Raw genomic sequence first — 20,533 nt, forward strand, 5'->3', positions numbered from 1 at the left:
ACTAAGTTTAGTAATTTTGATGCCTAAGTTTAGTAACCGTTTACTTTCTATCTCATTATTTTTAGTAACTTTTTCTTTTCTTCATCAACATCTAGGGAATATAATGTGATAAAAATAAATTTTTGGATTGAAACCACCCCTATTGAATTCTCATCTCTAAAATAAATCCATTAACACTGAGTTTGATATGTTTAATGGCTTGAATGTGGCCGATTGATTACTTTCTCTCTCCTCATTATTTTTAGTGATTTTCTTTTTTCTTCCTTATCATCCAAGGACTAAGACGTGATAAAAATAAAATTTTGGAATGAAATAAATAAAATATAAAAAGGATCAAAGTGTATAACTCGAAACTTTGAGGGATGAATTTGATTTTTTCTATGTTTTTTAAATACCTTTTTTTATTTGTGTCAATTGTAATCCTTGTTTGTTTAATTATTTTTTCACAACAAACTTAAATTATATTTTATAAAATTAATCTTTAGGTTAAGGTGTAAATATTCCATGAAAACAAACATGTGAGAAGATATAAATAGAAATGGATATAAACACATAAAATAATGGTATCAAAATTTAAAATGATGAGATTAAAAAGAAATTAATGAGATTAAAAAGAAATTAAGTGCAATGATTAAACTTAAATTGTAAACAAATAAAAAGTTTTAAGGACTAAGAAAGAAAAGTTTGGCTTATGTGAGAGTAACAGTAGCCACCTTTGTTAATGTTAATTAATCATTTTATTATTAAAAATGGACTTATTGGTCTCACGCTTTTCCTTATAGCCCAAACATTTAACAGGCTTATAGTGAAGTTGGGTTTATACAGAACATGGGCTTGATATAGACGTGTGAGCTTCCAGACGGCCTGAATGTTTTGTGCTCTGTGGCTTCGGCACCCTTCCTTTATGATAGCCTTAATTTATTGCAGGGCTATAGGTAGGCAATGCTAGATTTTCGTGGAATATTAAGTGAAAGAAAATAGACCAAGTATTTTGATAAAACTATGGTATAAATCAATTTAAGGCTACGATTTGTTTTATATAAAATATTTTTCACATTTTCTCATATTTAGCTTATATAGGAAAACTTATGAATATAAATTATTTTAGAAGGAAAGAAAAATAGCCTTAAAAAAGAAAAATATCTTTTGGTTTTCAAAAGATAAAATAATTTATCACTACCAGAAAATTAGAAAACACAGAAGGAATATTCTATTGGTATTTAAAAAAAATTCCGTCGGTATTTTAATTGCAAATAAAATTTCTATTAGAAACTTATTATCAGCAAGTTTCTAGTTAGAGATTATCGTTTTATCAACAATTCCTATATTTATGCACTTTTCGATGGAATATCAATGAATTATTCGCGCTAGAAAAATCAAATTTTACTATTTATTTTCCATCGACAAGTTTGTCAAGAATCAATTTTCAATGAAATTCTCAATCCCCGATTATGTCTGAAATTCATAAACTTTTTGTAATTTTTCCAATGAAATAGTTGTGAAATTGCCAATGAAAATGCTGATGGAATGGCTTGTCCGTTGACAATTCCATTAGCGTTTTCACTATTGTTTTGGTTAGTTATTATAATTCCCTAGCTATGCTACATACAACAACAACAACAAAAGAAGCATCTTTAAACAAATAATTTCTTTTATTAAACTCACAACCACAATATAAAAACACTTGAAGAATTATTGAAACAATAAACACATCTTCAAAAAACAATTTAGTTGTTACATTTGCTATTATGATGTCGTGTCCCGTTAAGAATTTATGTAGCATGGCAGAGCAAGTAAATGGTGCTGGTAAAGGAATCTTCATTGTTGGGAGCTGCACAAGAGACAATGTAGTAAGCAAGATGTGATGTAAAAGAAAGTACATAAAAAACAAAAACAAAATTCTTTGTCTATTGCATTTTATATATGTTTTTGTGTGGATTGTTTCCTTATTAGATTGCTTCCTAAAGCGCCTTTCTTTATTGTCTTTGGCTAGACATAGTTGTCTTCACTTCATGTATCCTCATAGATTGGATCGATCAATTTAACTCCTTTCTTAGTAGTGCCTTCAAAATTCTCAATAAAAAGCTTAAGTCTATGACCATTCACTTTGAAAACCTTGTTAGCTTCAATACGTTGGATTTCAATAACATCATGAGAGAAAAAAAAACATTTAAAACAACAAATGGTTCAATCCATCTAGATCATAATTTTCCAGGCATGAATTTTAGTTAAAGAGTAATACTTTTCAACCAACAAAAGATTGTTTGCAATGCAAAAACTTATTGTGAAAATATTTGGTTCGTTCTTTATATAGCCTTGCATTGTTATATACATCCAATCAAATTTCTTCAAGTTCTTACAGCTGCAATTTTGTCCTTCACCCGCCTCTTTAGCATCAATGTTGCATTTTTTTCACTGCCCAACAAGCACGATGTTCAATTTCAACTGGTAAATGACACAACTTACCAAAAACCAATCAATATTGTGACATCCAAATTAGAGTCTTATATGTTGTTCAATATGCCCACAATGCATCATCAAGACACAAACTCCAATATTTTCGATTAAGGTTTATTGTCTTTTGCAAAATTATCTTTATTTCTCTATTGAAAACTTCGATTTGGCTATTAGTTTTTGGGTGATAAGTTGTGACTATTCAATGATATACTCCATATTTTTGCATTAGAGCTTTAATAGTTCTATTGCAAAAATGAGTGTCTTGATCATTAATTATCGCTTTATAAATTTCAAATCTACTAAAAATGTTAGATTTGAGAAATCTTGTAACTTTAAAATCATTAGTACATATAGCCTTTGCCTCAATCTATTTACAAACATAATTAACCGCAAGTAATATATAAATAAACCTAAAATAACTAGGAAGCGAGGTCCCATAAAATCCAGACCCTACATATTAAAATTTTCACAATATAACATAGGTGTTTGCAACATTTCATGTTTATAGGACAAATCACCTATTTTTTAACAATATTCGCAACTTTTACAAAATTTATAGGCACATTTAAACATTGTTTCCTAGTAAAATCCACTATCCCAAAATTTTCCAGGTCCAAAATGTCCACCACATGTATATATATGATAATAAGTAATAATGTAATGAATTTCGTTGTTAGGCATACATTTTCTAATAACCTGATCTAATTCTATTTTCCAAAGATAAGGTCCATCCCATATGTAATATTTAGTCATTTTTTATTTTATTTCTTCTTGCTTACGCAGCTAGGGTAACTAAAAACGAGAGTTATATACCCATTATCTTATCATCCGAGGGTCTAAACTAACCCTTTTGTTTAACTGTTTGAGAGGCCACATGAAAGCTGTCGTGGAAGGATGACAAAGGCATTGAAAACTCCCACATTCTCCTTCCTAAAGCACCGATGTTTTGAGCATTGATGATCATTGTATTTGAATCCAAAGGGTCTTGTTTTATTATTTTATTCTAATGACACAAGCAACCGATGGCATAGCTCTGATGTTTTGAGTGCTTCAATGGATTCTCATGATAAAAAATAATTGTTGAGGAGTATGTTCAGGATGGATATTTTCTTGCAATTAACTTCGATTGATTCCAATTAGAAATCATGGAGTCGATGAAGGCAGCAATGAGTGCTTCAATGACTGCTCTAAAGAAGATCTTGCAAGCTTATTCAATTGGAAGTTTGCAATAACAGGTTATGGATGTGGGCTAATGATGGGACTGATCATGGGATTTATTTTATTCTCAACAGGAAAGCCACAATGGTTCGTAAGGATGTCTGGGTTGAACAATAGAAAGGGTCAAGAAGAAAGACGAAGAAGATTATTTATAAAAAAAAAAACTTGTGCTCTCAGGCTAGGATTGCATGCTTTTCCCTATCTGTAGAACACCTAGTTATTGTCCATTTCCTTTCAAGTTGTCTTACCTAGCTAGTCTTCTTGTCAGTCAAAAATACGAAGAAATGATTGGAGGATACAATTTTCATCAAAAAGAAGCTCTACCAAAATGTATTTGTTTGTTTCTCTTCACTTTTATTAGTGCATTGCCTTCTAAACAAGAACAGCAACAATCACGCTGTCTCTTTACCGTCACATATACCGTCCTACAGTAAATAGCATTCATAAGAAGGAATGCTGTTTTATGGCCTTACGAAGATAGGACTTAAAGGTTGTTCAGTCTATCTGATGATTCATTTTAAAGTTCACTATCATCAAGCCATCCTTAGGATTGAAATCTATTGTATTTTTCCTAAGTTAAATAGTTCTAATCAAACACGTAAGGACTCACAAACTACGATTTTTTCTGCTACAAAAAATATTCTTTCCAGTATCATCTATGTCATAATTCAAAACAGCTGGGACTGGCAATGACTGCCAAATGGACCTGGATTGCTCCAAGTTCTCTACACTTGACAAAAGTTTTGTTAATGGGTTCCCAAACATGATAATTTTCACTGCAATTGAACAGACTTCATTGAAATTCCCATGAAGGGAGATCCAGCACATTATAGCTTAACCCACAAACGTCCATATCATCAAAGGGTCACATGAGTGCCTTGGGACTTGCAAAAGGATATGATACGACTGCTTAGTCCCAAAGAACTGAACTTTCAACATCTATTTATCATACGGTTCCTTGCAGAAAAATAAATGAATATATCCATTTATATTGTAAAGTTGAGTCAGAGTTATCCAAACTCAAGAATCAAGTTTGTGCATGTTTAATTATGTATATACGTATACATACATGTATAGCACCTATAAACTTACCATAGAAATTCATTTAACTTCGTAGCATGTACGGTATACCTTCTAACTCTTCTAACTGAATACAGCCCAATGCACCCAATTTTATTCCATGCTTAATGCAAGACATTCTGCAAACAGAACCCAATTTCCAAAATTATAAAATACTCAAGAAAAAGTGGCTAATAAATAAATAGAGGAATCCCATCATTCCTGAAAGCTTTGGCGTAGAACATGAATTCAAAAGTGCACAGATCGATTAATTTATGCAAAGCCAAGGGCTATAACATTATCAGAGAGTTTTTGTAATTTAGACAAATGAACATGTGTGTAAGGTGTCTTTCAGTCAAGTAAGAGAAACCTCTCTATATGAAACACACATCGAAAGAGAGAAGTGCAAATACCAGGAAAGAGAGACATGAAAAACAATGATGGTTAAATTATAAGTAGACTACCTAAAGTATGTGACGTAAGAGAAATTTCAGATTAGATCATTCCGGAATACTGAGGGACAGCTATGTGTCAATCATATCTTTGGATGCACCTAAACCAACTCAGGTATGAAAGGAAAGAGAGTGAATAATATAGTTGAAGGTCATTCAACAACTCATCATGTTTGCAGGAAACAGAACTTAGATTGCACGAAGAACAGATAAACCAAGAAGAGATACTTAGTCAATTGCAGACTGTAAAAGTTGTCCACTGATAGTCACTGAAGTTCCTCGATACATCTCACATAAGATTCCAATAACTGCAAGGACAGGGAACCCTTGCATATGTTACCTTTCCCGTCCCAACAGCCAGGAAAAAATGATGCTGAAAGCAAAAATGACCAGGGCAAATCTTAATCAAAATGAATGGGTACATTTTCAGAGGATCACTATAACAATTGTTCATAATAGGAATTTAACTGAAAATGCAATCCCAAGAAAGATCTAACTCAAAGGCTGCTTTCACAAAAGAGAAAGAATCCATATGTGCAGCAATGATTTGGACAATACCTGGACAAAGATTTCCAATGACATTCTGAAAGCTTAAAGATCCAAAGGCTTCTTAAAAGGAGACTGTCTTGGAATCAGAAAGGGAACTGAAATATTCATTAAATAGCACAACCCAATTCTCAAAGTAAACATCCATAATTTCATATCAACCAGTTTCAGTAACTTTCACTGCGAGTCAAAATCTTGCAAAGCCTGATGTCACCTTTTAATTTATGGACCAGTCCGACAAATAACTTTGCAGCCAGAAAGAAGTACACAGTCTGTACCCTAAGTGTTTGCGAGCATGTAGGAATGCAAGGAGTGGGAAAACACACAATCATGCATGCGATAAATCTCTTACAGCTGTTCACTCACATGAGAAGAAATTAAATCAATTACGTGCCTCATCAGAAAATAACTGAATAGAATATTATTGTCCTGGTGTCAGTTCATAACATCTATCAAACTATCAACGAGGTTAAATGAACTAGAGAGTTTATCATCCTTGAATACCATGGCAACAGCCATCCTCCATAAATCTACATTGACAAGTTTTCCCTTTTCCAGAGTATTAAAAGCTGACCTTAACAAATCTTCATTCTTTCCCTCACACAACCTATTAACAAACTTGCATATACTGGAAGAACAAGGAACAAAACCCTTGAAAATCATTTCATCCAAAATAAACGCTGCTTCCTTGAACTGCATCCCATTGCAAAACCCGTCAAAAAGAATCCTATAGGAAACAACATCAGGAGCACAGCCACGTCTTGGCATATCTTCAAATAAATCATTTGCTTCAACCCTTTTCCCTTCTTCAAACAGTTCTCGAAGTATCACATTGTAGCTGATAACATCAGGCTTACACCCTTTCTCCACCATCTCATCCAACAATCTATAAGCTGCTTCAAAATCCTTATCCTTACAAAACAAATTAATAATCACATTGTAAGTTACAGTATCGGGTTTGTACCCACGTTCTTTCATGTCCTCCCAAACACCTAAAGCCTCTTCCTTTCTCCCAGCCTTAAAAAGCCCACTAATCAAAGTAGAATAAATTGCTGGATCCAACTCAATTTTATTTCTAATCATCTCCTTCTTAAGCCTAAAAGCTAAACTTAACTCGCCATTCTTACAAACCCCCTTAATCAATGACGCATAAATATAAGCATTAGGATACACCCTATAGACCTTAACCATATCCGTCTTCAGCTTAAAAGCCTCCTTCAACCTCAAATGCAAACAAAACCCATAAATCAAATTACCAAATGTAATCACATTAGGGCTAACACCTCTATTAGTCATTTCATCAAGCACCTTGGACGCATCATCTAATCTCCCACTCGCACAAAACCCACGAATCAATAAATTATAGGTACAAGCATCTGCTTTCCCCAATTTCTCGATACCCACAAAAAGTTCCCTCATTTTATCAAAATCCTTGCACATCAAGAATACACTTAGCAAGGAATTATACGATTTTACAGTCATTTGGACACGAAACGAAGGCAATTCATCGAACAGTTTGAGTGCATTTTCAGGGAGGCGAGCACGGCCATAGAAATTGATTATGTCGCAAAAGAGAGCCTCTTTAGGGGTGAAAAGGGTTTCTTCTTTGAGTTGGGCAAGGATTTCTTGCATTTCATTGAACATTTTAGCACGGCCAAGCTTGGTAATGATGAGGTCATAAGAGAGAAGAGAGTAGCGAAAGGGTTTCGAAGGGGTTTTTGGGTTTGGATTTTTAAAGAGTTGGAGAGCGAGTTTAGGGTCTTTTTGGAGACGAAGAAGAGAGGCTAGCCTGAAAGGGGTGATGGGTCTTGATGGGTTCATATTTGCTGGGGCTCTCCTCTGTCCTATGTATTTGTTTGATAGATGACCTCCCTGATTTCTATATTCCCGCCAAAAAGAGGCAGAGAGGGAGGAGAAGATCGATAGGCGACATGTAGTTTTATCACTTGAAATGCGGATATAGAAATACAAGACCGTGTCACAGGCATGCTTGTCAGGGTTGATCTGACGATCCAGAACTCTAATTGAGTCTAAATAAAATAATTAAAAAAAAAATCCCTAGCTTGTAAGTAACCCTAGAGGGTGGAGAATTTGCTTAAACCTATCACCATTAAAATCCTTATTAGTAGAGTTTATAACTATCCCTTATGGGGAAGGTTATACATATTCCCTAATAAAAATCTATGTGACATCAAATATTCGATGAAAAATTTCATCAGGAAAAAAAGCTAGTGTGACCAAACAACGCCATCCACACTTTAACATCCAAGAAAAGTCTTTATCATGCTATCAATATCAAATTATAGAATAAAAAAGAAGCATAAAGGGGCGCATCCATGATTGCTTGACTTATGTGTGCTAATATGGTATTATCATAAAGATAAATAAATGTGTTGTAATGAGAAAATAATGTTAATGTCAGGCTTGCAAACTTGAATAGGAACATATATATAATGTGGTAGAAGAGAATGCTAAGTTAAGCCTAAACATGTGTGAAAATGGATGAGTAAAACATGATTTTATGAGTAAAGGGCTTAAATTGAATCAGAAAAATTAATGTGGAACCAGAATATTGACACCTATATTAAACGAATGGATTAGTGATGAATCTATAATTCTAATGATACAGGAGATGTTCTTAGAGCAAGACCCATGCTAGAAGGGGTGAAATCTTCATGAGTAACAAGTAGGTGACCTACATCTTTTTTTGTTAAGAGTGTTTCTTAAGTTTTAATAATTGCAATTTATTTAAATGTGTATGCATCTATTTTAATTGTAATATGTGCCATGAAAGAAAAAGATAAGGATGGATGGAACTAATTACCCAATAATTGGACTAGTGCTCGGTAATGAGTTATATATGTTGTGGAACTAATTACCCGGTAATGGGCTAATGGCATTAATTCATTTGATGATTAAAATATATAATTTGATTTAAATTGACTTATGTAGAATTAATATTGTTGGGACGATTGATTTATTGAAATGTTAATAAAATATTAGGTGAAACCCAACTATCAAATAAAAGTGATGTATTATGTTTATGGCATTGAGTGCTGATTAATAAGAATTTTATGATTGAGTTCATGATATAGATCGTTGAATTGATAAATTCATAACCTTCATAAAAGATGAAGATGAAGATTGTATCATCTGCGAAGAACGTATAAAAGGATTAATAATCTAACAAATTCAAATATTGATAAGAATGATGATTTATATGAAGAGGAAGGATGTCATAACATAAAGGGCGACTTGGCTATGAAAAGGCATTAAGTGTATGTCTGTTTTAGTAAGTCAAGTAAAGTATAAATTAAGGTTGTGTTGTATGGATTTTATAAATTATTTCAAACCTGAGGCTTAAGCCTACGCTCGAGAATGTGGCTTAAACTCAAAGCTCAATTTACTTAGTTTTATTTTTATCATTCAATTTTTCATTGCATAAACTACCACAAGAAAATTTTATACTTTTTTTATTGAAATAGAATGTTGAGTTTTATAAAAAACATGTTAACCAAAGTTTTTTTAAAATTAATTTTTTATCCACTCATAATTTATTTTAATTATATTATTAATATTCATATCAAAAAATAATTTTCAATGAAATATTAACTCTAAAATAAGGAGACGTACGTAATCCTAAACGTACTCATTTTTAAATATATGAGATCAATTACATAAAATGAAAGCCATGAGAAGATTAAAAAAAAGAGAGAGTAAGGAATCTATTTGCTGGTTAGAGCATGTACCATAGCTGCACTTTAGAACCGACCCATACTCTCATTTCCAGACCGAAACAGTAAAGGAGAGGGAATCTTATTCAAGTTATCAGCAGACAAAAGAAGAGTCTTGAAAAACAGAAAGAAAGCTTATTACAACTTTGGATAATAATTGAACCGTTACTCTGTGTCCTCTTATTCGAAAGCAAATATCTGGCTTTTTAGCAGGAAACCCAGTCTGAAAATCCCTTTTGCTTGGTGTTTAGCTTGCAGACCCTGTCCCATGATGCGTCATTGTAGTACTCATTCAAATATATTCGACCCCATGGTATACTTTATTTTGGAATCAGATCATATATATATATATAGATAAACACAAATTAAACTGGTATTTAAGCAAGAATTTATAGTGGGACACAATTGTTAAACTTAAAGTATGGAACGTATATCATACAAGAAATTAAAAAAGAAAAAAAAAAACTGGCATATACTGTTCTATTGGGAATAAAAGTGCATGAATTTAAACCCTAAAATTTTATAGATACGGTGTACAAGACCATATACTTCAAGGGTTCTGTTTGGACTTGAAAACCCTTCTGACTCGGTTGATATATAAGAATGGTATCGTAAATATGCTGCAGTTTTAGAGCGAGAAAGTAGATAGCACAAGGTTTCATGGAGCCATATGTCTCATAAAAATACATAGGTTTGTGTGCATGTATCGTAGCTAAACAAAAATACTTGGGATTCATTTGTGAATCGAACCTTTTTGACAAAAGCTTCCCAATGCAGCTTGGGAATGGGGATTTGAGATAAAACATGCCTTTGGAAAAGAAATTAAGGCGGGGATGGCACCACTTAAGGTTGTCGTCTTGAAGTGCGCCAAAAGGTGTGCTGCAAATTATAAATTAGGAAAAGGATTCAACATCATTTAATTTCTGGATAAAACTTAATCACATAATGTTACCCAGATGACAATTAATTTTATAAAATATCAATACATAATCTCAACAAAGAGGGAATATTTCAGAAAATGCAGTGAACCAAATTGAATGGTGAAGAACAAGCGTATAGTGTCATAGGAGATTGCTCACGTATATTTAAGTGAAAAATAGAGAAGTATAAAACATGATGAAGAAACCCTGGTGAACTGAAACGAACACAAATTGCATTATTAAAAAGAGAATTGCATAATTAGCAGACATACATTGAAACAAGCAATGCGCCTCCTACACGCCCTCTTTGCTTTCTTAAGCTTTGAGAAAAACTCATCTTCGTAGCATCTATGCCCTGCTGGTGAAGCCAAAAACACCCTTCGAGCTGGTATTAGTGGAGACCACAGACTACTTTGCTCATAATCAAAACCATATTGGGACGCATCGAAGTACTTGCCAAGAAGCCTCTCCGAGTCTGATTTCGAAACCATTTGAATACTTGGACATGCCAGTGAAGAACTTCCTGTTGATGATGAGTCCACTGACGGCGATGCTTCGGATATATTTTCCATAGAGAGAGAGAGAGAGAGAGAGTGGGCTCTTATTAGATTTGCTCGTATGCTGTGCCTGTGTAGCAGAAGTGGTTACTTCTGAGGAGGTTTTGGTATTGTTTGGTAGAAAGTTAAGGCTTGGTCAAGGATTAAGATCCTAGAGTCATTTAAACATATGAGAAAAAACAGTGTATTGTAAGGTGGCTGAGGCTATATATATATATATAGACACACACACACTAGTTATATGTCACGCGCGATGCTACGGGTCAATTATTTTTTGCATTTTAAAAATAGTCAAGATCTAAAAGCGTTAGGTTTTTTTGTAAAGTTATACCCAAAAGTCTCAGTTTTGGTTGCATCGCCTGATCCAAGAGTAATGTTTATAATATTAATAATAACATTAAACTTGGGTTAACCCTTAGCATAAAAGTGTCTAGACTGCAATACCAGATCCAATAGCTTTGGACGTGGGTCTGGCTGCAAGGTCGTGTCATAAAAGTGTGATAATTAAATAGATTAGTTAAAAAAAACCAACATGAAGAAAAAAGCTAATGAAAAAAAAGAAAAAAAAAATATGAATTAATTAGGTTAACCCGTCATACCTTGAATTCGCATCATGAAAGTTTGGTAATTAAAAAAAAAATTAATGGGTTAACCCAGAATTAACTGAGCTAACTCGTCAAACCAGGTTAACTTGTCAAACCCGGAATCCGTGTAATGAAAGTTTGATAACTAAATAGAAAAAATTTAACATTAATAATTTAAATTAAACAAAAAAAAATTAATTAAAAAAAACAAAAGGCATCAGCCTTTTTACTGTGGACTGCACTATGCAGTTCACAGTCAAAGGCATAAAAAAAAACTAAAGGCATCAGCCAAAAACTACTTAGAAAAAAATTTAATATTAATAAACTAAATTAATTAAAAAAATTAATTAAAAAGAAAAAAATAAAAGAAAAAAAAACTCTAAGAAGAAAAAAATACTAAATAGAAAAAAATTTAACATTAACAAACTAAACGAAACGAAAAAAAAATTAAAAAAAAAATTCAGGTTAACTCATCAAACCAAGTTAACCCGTTAAACCCGGGATCCGTGTCATGAATGTCTGGTAACTAAATAAAAAAAAAAGTGAACATTAACAAACTAAACTAAACAAAAAAATTAATTAAAAAAAAATCTGGGTTAACTCGTCAAACCATGCTAACCCGTTAAACCCAGGATCTGTGTCATGAAAGTCTGATAACTAAATAAAAACAAATTTAACATTAAAAAACTAAATTAAATAAAAACATTTATGAAAATAATAATAATAAAAATTAATGGGTTAACCCAGAATTAACTGGGTTCACCCATGAAACCAGGTTAACTCGTGAAACTCGGAATATGTGTCATGAAAACCTAATAACTAAATAGAAAGAAATTTAACATTAACAAACTAAACTAAACGAAAAAAATTAATTAAAAAGAATAAAAGGCAAAAAAAAAAAATTCTATTTTAACTTGTCAAACCAAGTTAACCCTTTAAATCCGATAAACGTGTCATGAAAATCTGACAACTAAATAAAAAAATTAAACATTAATAAACTAATTTAAACAAAAAAATTTTGTTAAAAAAAAGAAAACAAAGGAAGAAGCAAAAAAAAATCCCAAAAAACATAAAAAAAACAGCTAAAAAAACTAAGACAACTTAAAAAATAAAACGCCTAAGAAATCAATGTTTTATTGTGGAAATGAAAAAATTAATTAAAAAAAACCAAAAAAAAAAAAAATCTGAGTTAACCCATTAAACCTGGAATGCGTGTTATAAAAGTTTGAGATAGAAAAAAAATTTAACATTAATAAAAAATTTTATTTTTAAAATATCCATTAAAAAAAAAGAAAAAAAAAAGAAAAAGAAAAGCAAAAGGTAAAAAAAATATATGAATTAATTGGGTTAACCCTCAAACTAAGTTAACTCGTCAAACCAGGGATTTGCATCATGAAAGTTTGATAGCTGCATAGAAAAAAAAATTGATGGGTTAACCCATAATTAATTTGGTTAACCTATGAAAACCAGAAAAAAAAATTTGGGTTAACCCGTTAAACTCGGAATACATGTTATAAAAGTTTGAGATACAAAAAAAATTTAACATTAATAATTTTTTAAAAAAAATATCCATTAAACAAAAACAAAGAAAAAATGAAGAAAAAAAAAAAAAAGCAAAAAGTAAAAAAAAAAAAAACAGCTCAATTAAAAAAAAAAAAACAATGAAAAAAAAGACTATAAAAAAAAAAAGCAAAAAGTAATAAAAAAAAAAAGTGAAACAGCAGGAATATAATCCCATTTTAGTTATATTTCAATATGTTGCTAATAAGTATAGAGAATTTGGAGACATGTCTAGCTATGAATATAATCCCATTTGAGTTTTGATTTTTAAAAAAAAAAAAAAGAAAAAAGAAAAAGTTATGTGGCGAAGTTGATGTGTATAGATTTTCAAAGTACTGGCAGTGATATTCATGTGGAGTAATTACTGTATCTAAGAAAAGGCCTTGAAATCACACATTTTTTAGATCTCATGTTCAATCAAGTATAGGAAAGACACTATCATGAAGCTTTTAAGAGTACCTAAAGTGTCACGTCATTAAAGTACTCATGCTAGTGGACGTTATCGTTTAAAAAAAAAAAAAACTTTAATGGATCGATGTTGATGTATTTATATTTAAAGGGTTATTGTACTTTTTTATTTTTTTATATTGAAATCATTTTTGTACATTATATAATTGTTATCATTACGCCTTCTATCATTTACTGTCATCAACACTGTTAAATTATGACAATTATATAATAGTTTTAAAATCTAGCCTGGCAAGTCGACTCAAAATCTAGACAACTCAAAATAAAAATTAAGCTGGATTAAAAAAAATAAAAAATAAAAAACTCGGTATGACCCAGTAAAACCTGGTTAAAAATTCGATTGCAACTCGTTAATATTTTTTTATTTAACTAAAACGACATCGTTTTGATTTAAAAAAAAATAATTGACCTAGACGACCCGATTAAAACATGGAACTTGGGTCATGATTCGGGCCGAGTCTGAAAACTATGCTAATATACTTGAAATATTCAATATTTTATTGATGTACATTTTGATCTCTAAAATTTCTTAAAGAATTTTCTTTTGTTCCATGTATTTTATTTCTTACAAATAAGTTTTAATTATATTTTTTTAGTCCTTATGTTTTATAATAAATACAATTTAATTCCTAATTTTTTTTTAATTAAGTAATCACAAACCAAATCTCAAACTTTGTCAAAATATTTATGATAATAGATATATCTTAAACCATGTCCAATAATCCAATAGATATTATGAAAACAAAACCTCTCTTCTTCTTTTTTTCAATGGGTACATCTATTTAAGTTTATTTAGTTCTTATTTTTTTCAATCAACCCATTTCAATTATTATAAAAGAAAGATTATTGAAAAATAATAGATTTATGATAATATAAAAAAAACCAAAATCAAAGTAAAACCACTTCTTAATGACCTACACTATCAAAACTTTTAGATTTATCAACGAAATATTTTTATTGGTATTTATATTTATAGTCTACCTCTTGTTGACGTGATCACATACATAAATAATCCGTTAAAAAAACTCTTATTGGAGATTTGTAATCTGTCAGTAAAAATTTTATATATGAATTTATTGATAGACAAAACACGTTAGAATAAACTTTACTCACTTTATTTCACTAGTATTTCCATTGCTGAATATAACATATTAACGACAAAAAAAAAAAAAAAAAGCATGCCAAATAGACCACCTATTATATGAATATATTATTTTATTACTTAATAATTTTATTATAATATTAATGGCCTTCTTTTAATTCTTAATAGTTATGTAATGTTATAGGAAACACATATTTCAATTAAAAAATAAATTATTATTTTTAGATCACTAAAGTGTTTTTACTTTAAATTATGTTTTTTCCTCTCATATCATCATAAATGTATTGTTTCTTAAATAATTTTTTTCTTTATTTTAAATTGTTTGATGGACAAGATAATAATTAAGTGAATTTAATTAGATATATTCATTAAAAAATAAAACTTTTGTGTCCAACAATATCATACATGTATTATCATAATTTTGACTTGTAGGGATTTAATTGAAAAAAACCATTTAAGTACTAAATCACATTTATTGTAAAATGTGAGGACAAAACAAGACTTCAATTAAGGACCTATTTGTAAGAAAAATAAAATAGATAGATCAAAATAAAAATTTTAAGAGCAAAATATTGGCGCTATTTAATAAAGTTAGTGATGATAATTACAGAAAGCCATAGTAATGTTAATTACGTAACGTACATAGATGATATAAATATAAAAAAAGAAGTAATAATAATAAATCCTTCAAAATACAAAAGCAAGAATACAAGGTGTACATCATCATTAACACTTTATAATTTAGCTTCCAAGCTGCTGTGCCAGCAGTTGCTTTCCCTGAATTGAAGTCGCATGCCACTGTTATCACTTAGCCTAGCTTTTATGGACCAGACGTGTGTTCATCCAAATACTTCTAGTCGATTGAAAAACGTGATATAAATTATATTTTTAAAAGATTTTAAAAAAAAATTATTTAAAATTAATTTTTTATATTTATATATCATTTTAATATACAATATCAAAAATAATTTTTTAAAAAAAATAAAAATTTTATTTTAATATATTTCTAATAAAAAACAATTTAAATTATAACCACTATCAAAATCTTAAAAAAACAATAATTTTCCTAATCGAAGGATTAAGTTTCGATCTCAGTGATTGTGTCATTTAGGGCTTTGTAATTATAATTTAGGTTATGTTCCTCGTTTGGTTGGTTGGGTGTAAAATAATTTGTTTTTAAAAAATATCTATATCAGATGTCTTTTCTTAAAGAAACTATATTATTATTTTATTATTTTAATGAAATTATTTGAAAAATAGTTATTTAATATTTCAAAAAAAAATAAGTGTTAAAAAATGACAAAAATAAGTGTTAAAAAAATGACAAAAATAGTGGAGGAATTCATAATTTAAATAGTGTTTGGGATTATGATAGTAGTTATTTTTTAAAATATTTTTTTTATAATATATTAAAAAAAAATTTTATTTTTAGAAGTGTTAAAAAAATAACAAGAATAGTGGAGGAATTCATAATTTAAATAGTGTTTGGGATTATGGTAGTAGTTATTTTTTAAAATATTTTTTTTGTAATATATTAAAATAATTTTTTTATTTTTAAAAACTTATTTTTAACATTAGTACTTCAAAATAAAAAAATAATTTGAAGCAAAAAAAATTTAAAAAGATTTTAAAAATACTTTTTAAACACATAAACAAAAAAAAAATACTCTTAATAATAATATTGTATCACAAGATATTTCCCATTATTGAGCATAAAACATTTCTAACCAAATATGAAAAAATGAAGAATATATTTTATGTGAATTAAATGTAAACTTACTTAAAATTTTCAATTTTAAATTTCCTATGTCTACAACTGAAATCAGAGCATGAAAATTTATTTTCAAACAATGGTGATAATTACAATAATGAATTCCAAATCCATGATAACTATAAATCAAACAAGATTAATTTCTTTGTTCAAATGATTTTAAAAATGCATCCCTCTCTTATAAGTTTGTTATATATATAGAAATAAATTTTTCAATATATATGTTAACGTAAATGTCCAAACCAACCATTTAAAATTCATTACACCTATGCTTGATAAAATTATTAGATCCAATTATTATTTAACTTTAACCTTCTATCCATGATAGCCAACTATGATGTCAAAATGCTCCCGATATATAGTTGTGTTTTTAAAACTTTTGTGGCGAAATAATTTTTAAAAAATGACGGAAATCGGAATTGGAATCCTCAATTCCCTTTCTTTATGTTTGATTGGACGGAATTTCATTCACTCCCCCCTTTAACGGAATGGGATTTTCTAAAGTAAGGAAATCCGGCATCCCTTTCTTTTAAGCATGGTTTTAAAATCCGGTTTAGTCCAGCATGTTAACCCGAATCTTATCTCAACACTCTTGTTTTATATTTCATGAATTGATCACGTTTACAATATTTTAATCCGTGATTAGTTAAATTAAGATAATTAAAGTTTTTCCTTTTGTTTTTTTTTTTAGAATGCGATTGAAACGTCGTTTTTTTAATTTTTTTAAAAAATATATTTTTAAAAAATATAAAAATATATATTATTTTGATATATTTTTAAATAAAAAATACTTTAAACCATAACCGCTATCACAATTATAAATAGACTCTCAATAATATCGAAGTGGTTGCCTAGAAAAAAGATTGTAAGGTTGTTAAGCTCGTAAATTATGTTATTTTAATCTATCAAGTGATATAATTTTAATTAATCAATGTATTAGAACTACTAAAGTTGTTGTTGTCAGACAACGAATAATTGATTTAATATAGGATTGGAGACCCTTAACTCAATCACAAGAAGTGGAAAAGAAACATAAGCTTAAATTCATTGCCACCACATTATGTGCATGAATTAGGATTCTTCTAGACATGATTCAAGAGGGAAATCATTCTTGAATTGTACACATTGAATAGTCTTTTTTTTTTATATTTTTAAAAAAATAATTTTTTTATTTTTTATTTAACTTAATTTTTTTAGTATTTTTAGATCATTTTAAAGTACTAATGTCAAAAATAGTTTTAAAAAATAAATATATATATATATATATATTATTTTGATATATTTCCAAGAAAAAAATACTTTAAAAACAACCATTGCTATATTTTCAAACACTCGGAGCAATTTATAGCTTACAAACTAATTATCACTAGTGGGATTATAGACCAACGATTACAAAACCTACTAACTATTGCCTGCAATTACACCTAAAGAGTTTCTGGGTACTAAAACTTGATAAAGCTCTAGGAACGATGACCATCTTTTATTGTTTCAATTGCTCCTGTTGTTTGCCATGAACTATCCTTTAGTTATTGATGCACGCCATCCCTTTATTTTACAGCTGACCTCCCACATTTTATTGTCTTGAAAAAAAGATTATGTACCCAAACTCTTTAATACTTAAGTTTGTTTTTTAGTTTGGTTACTCAAGTGAAAAGAAGGTAGAAAAAATAAAAAAAAATATGAAAAATGTGTTTTATTATGTGTAATTAAGACATAAGTGTTTTGACCTTGATAGGGATTGAAGCCCCTTTTAAGAAATTGTTTCATGACTCACTATCCCCAAAATGTTAGGTAGATGTATGAGTGGCATAGCTAATCCTTGCAAGTAGTTAGATGGCGATGATATGTAGCATATATCACTAGCACATATAACACTTATGTAGCATATGTAGCACATAACATGGTAGCTCGAGGATTTGTTGTTGTGTAGCACATAACTTGTTGTGAGAGCATAGGGAAAAGTTATTGTAGCACGTGGCTTATTGAGGTAGCATAAGAAAGAGTTGTTGTAGCATGTAGCAAAAATTATCTGTGCAACACATATTAAGTTTCGAGAAAATAAATGTATAAATATGAGAGAAAATTTAAGGAGAGAGAAAAATTTATTGGTCGATGAGCTAGGGCGAGATGACCTTGGTGGTCTTGCCTGACCTAACCAATAGGCTACCTTTTAGCGTAGGGGCAAGCACCCAGGTTGTTGTTGTTATAGCAACGGTAAGGTGGGTCTTTTTTTTTTAATTAACATCGCCTTTTTATTCTTTGATTTTGAATAAATTTAAAGAATCTTGAAATGTTGAGTCTTATGTGAAGGTAAAGGTTTTTGTGATAGATTTAGAGGCTTTTATCAAGAGAAGGATACATGATCATTTTAGAGACAAATGGTCACAAGGATTTAGAGAAGATCTCTGATCTTTTTATAGAAAAAATGGTCACATGGACTAAAAACTTGTTTAGAGACATCAAGATTTATAGACTAATAGAGACAAAGATTTGTTTTTAATGGAGACATGGACTTATATTGGAGATAGTTTTTAATGGAGCTAAGTGAAGCTATTTTAAAGATGATGGAGTATATAGAGTTACATTAAAGACAATAAAGATGTGTAGATAATGGAAGTTACATTGGAAAAAAAAAATACTATTGCTTTTTATTGAAAAGCCCCAAATATTTTTTTTTTTCATAAATTACATGGAGACAAGGTTATTACATGATTTTCAAAAGGTCATTATGGAGTGCACAAACTTCCTTTCTTTCTTGCTCTGGTTTTGTCTCTATTTTTTTCATAAATTGTTGCAAATAACCATTGACAATTAGTCTTTTTATCTCTTTTTTCAGTGCAAAGCATTCCTTAGTATTGTGCATGTGATCACGGTAAAATAGATAGTTTATTGGGATTCCTACTATTTTAGCCATTTTTTATAGGAGAAGAATATTGTATAAAGTTTTTCCTTTGATAGCAGCTAGCACCTCAATATATGTTGTAATTAGAGATGCAGTCAAGATTTTGGATATGTTAGGCGATCACAAATTAGCCTTTTGCACTTTTTAGATACTTTAGTTAGAGATTGATGACATTAGAGAGATTCATCTTTGTGAAAACATGGGTAACCTTGTCTAGTTATGCTAGCTTCTTCCACCCTAGTAAAAGTTTTCATTATTTGTTTGATGTTAGGAAGATTTTTACCAAAGAGTGTGTATAACCTTTCCCACAAGTAATAATTGTAGACTTCATTAGTCAGGGCTTCAGTGGTGATAGGTTCAAGTACATTCTCCACACATAGCATTTCCTCGTTAAATCTCTAGAGATATGCCTTAGTGCTTTCAGTATCTTGTTAAAAAGCTTAGTTATACTTTATTTAATTTGAATGTTGGTGCCAAAATGAGACATAAGCTTCACATAGAGATTGTAAAGACTAAGGATAGAGTCAGATTCAAGGTTGTGATACCATATCCTAACAGATTTGTGGAAAGTTTTATGAAAAATCTTACACATGACATCACTCTTTGTTGTCATTAGCTCCGAGATGCTTTTGATATTTTATGTGTGCTTTTTAGGATTTGTAAAGCCATTATAGTTATCAAGGTTGGCATTTATAGTGACAATCATTAAAGAGATGAGTGTGTAACACTCGATAACAAAGTGAAGACTCTTACCTGATAAGAATGGAATATAGGAGCTGGTGCAGTCTCATATATATCTTGTATAGGTTTTTTTTATGAGGATTATGTGAACGAGACTCATAAGAAGATTGATAGAGATAATCATACTAGTGGATATGGTCTATTGAGGACTACTAACTCATTTAGAGGGTTTGAGTATTGTGCCTATTTGGCATGTTGTTTTGTTTAGATTTTTCATGGAACTAAAGTTGTCTCTGTATATATGGTACACGTAATGAAGCTGTATGTTGACTCTCTTATTGATGGAATGGAAAAGTATGAAATTTTTCTTATATTGCTATAATAACATTGTTGAGCATTTGCACATGTTAAGAGAGTTATTGAAGACTTAGGGGAACTAGAGTCCTTATTGTAAGGAGATTAGTTATTCTTTTTTATCTTGGTGTTTAATCAGCAATGAGTAACATTTTTTTATGAAGAGTG

At 30.0% G+C, this 20,533-nt stretch overlaps 1 protein-coding gene across 1 annotated transcript; it reads right to left on the bottom strand.

Moving 5' to 3' along the window:
• Positions 1-6,123: 6,123 nt before the first annotated feature.
• LOC118038293 (uncharacterized) lies at positions 6,124-7,761 on the bottom strand. The gene has a single exon (XM_035044614.2). It carries the CDS (start codon positions 7,551-7,553, stop codon positions 6,168-6,170), a length of 1,386 nt encoding a protein of 461 aa, XP_034900505.1. The 5' UTR covers positions 7,554-7,761; the 3' UTR covers positions 6,124-6,167.
• Between the last annotated feature and the right edge of the window lie 12,772 nt (positions 7,762-20,533).

The sequence above is a fragment of the Populus alba genome, chromosome 11 (assembly GCF_005239225.2).
Source record: "Populus alba chromosome 11, ASM523922v2, whole genome shotgun sequence".
NCBI classification, from domain to species: domain Eukaryota; kingdom Viridiplantae; phylum Streptophyta; class Magnoliopsida; order Malpighiales; family Salicaceae; genus Populus; species Populus alba.

Excerpts from the sequence above, each read along its gene's own strand:
- LOC118038293 (XM_035044614.2), bottom strand. The coding sequence starts at position 7,553 with ATGAACCCATCAAGACCCATCACCCCTTTCAGGCTAGCCTCTCTTCTT.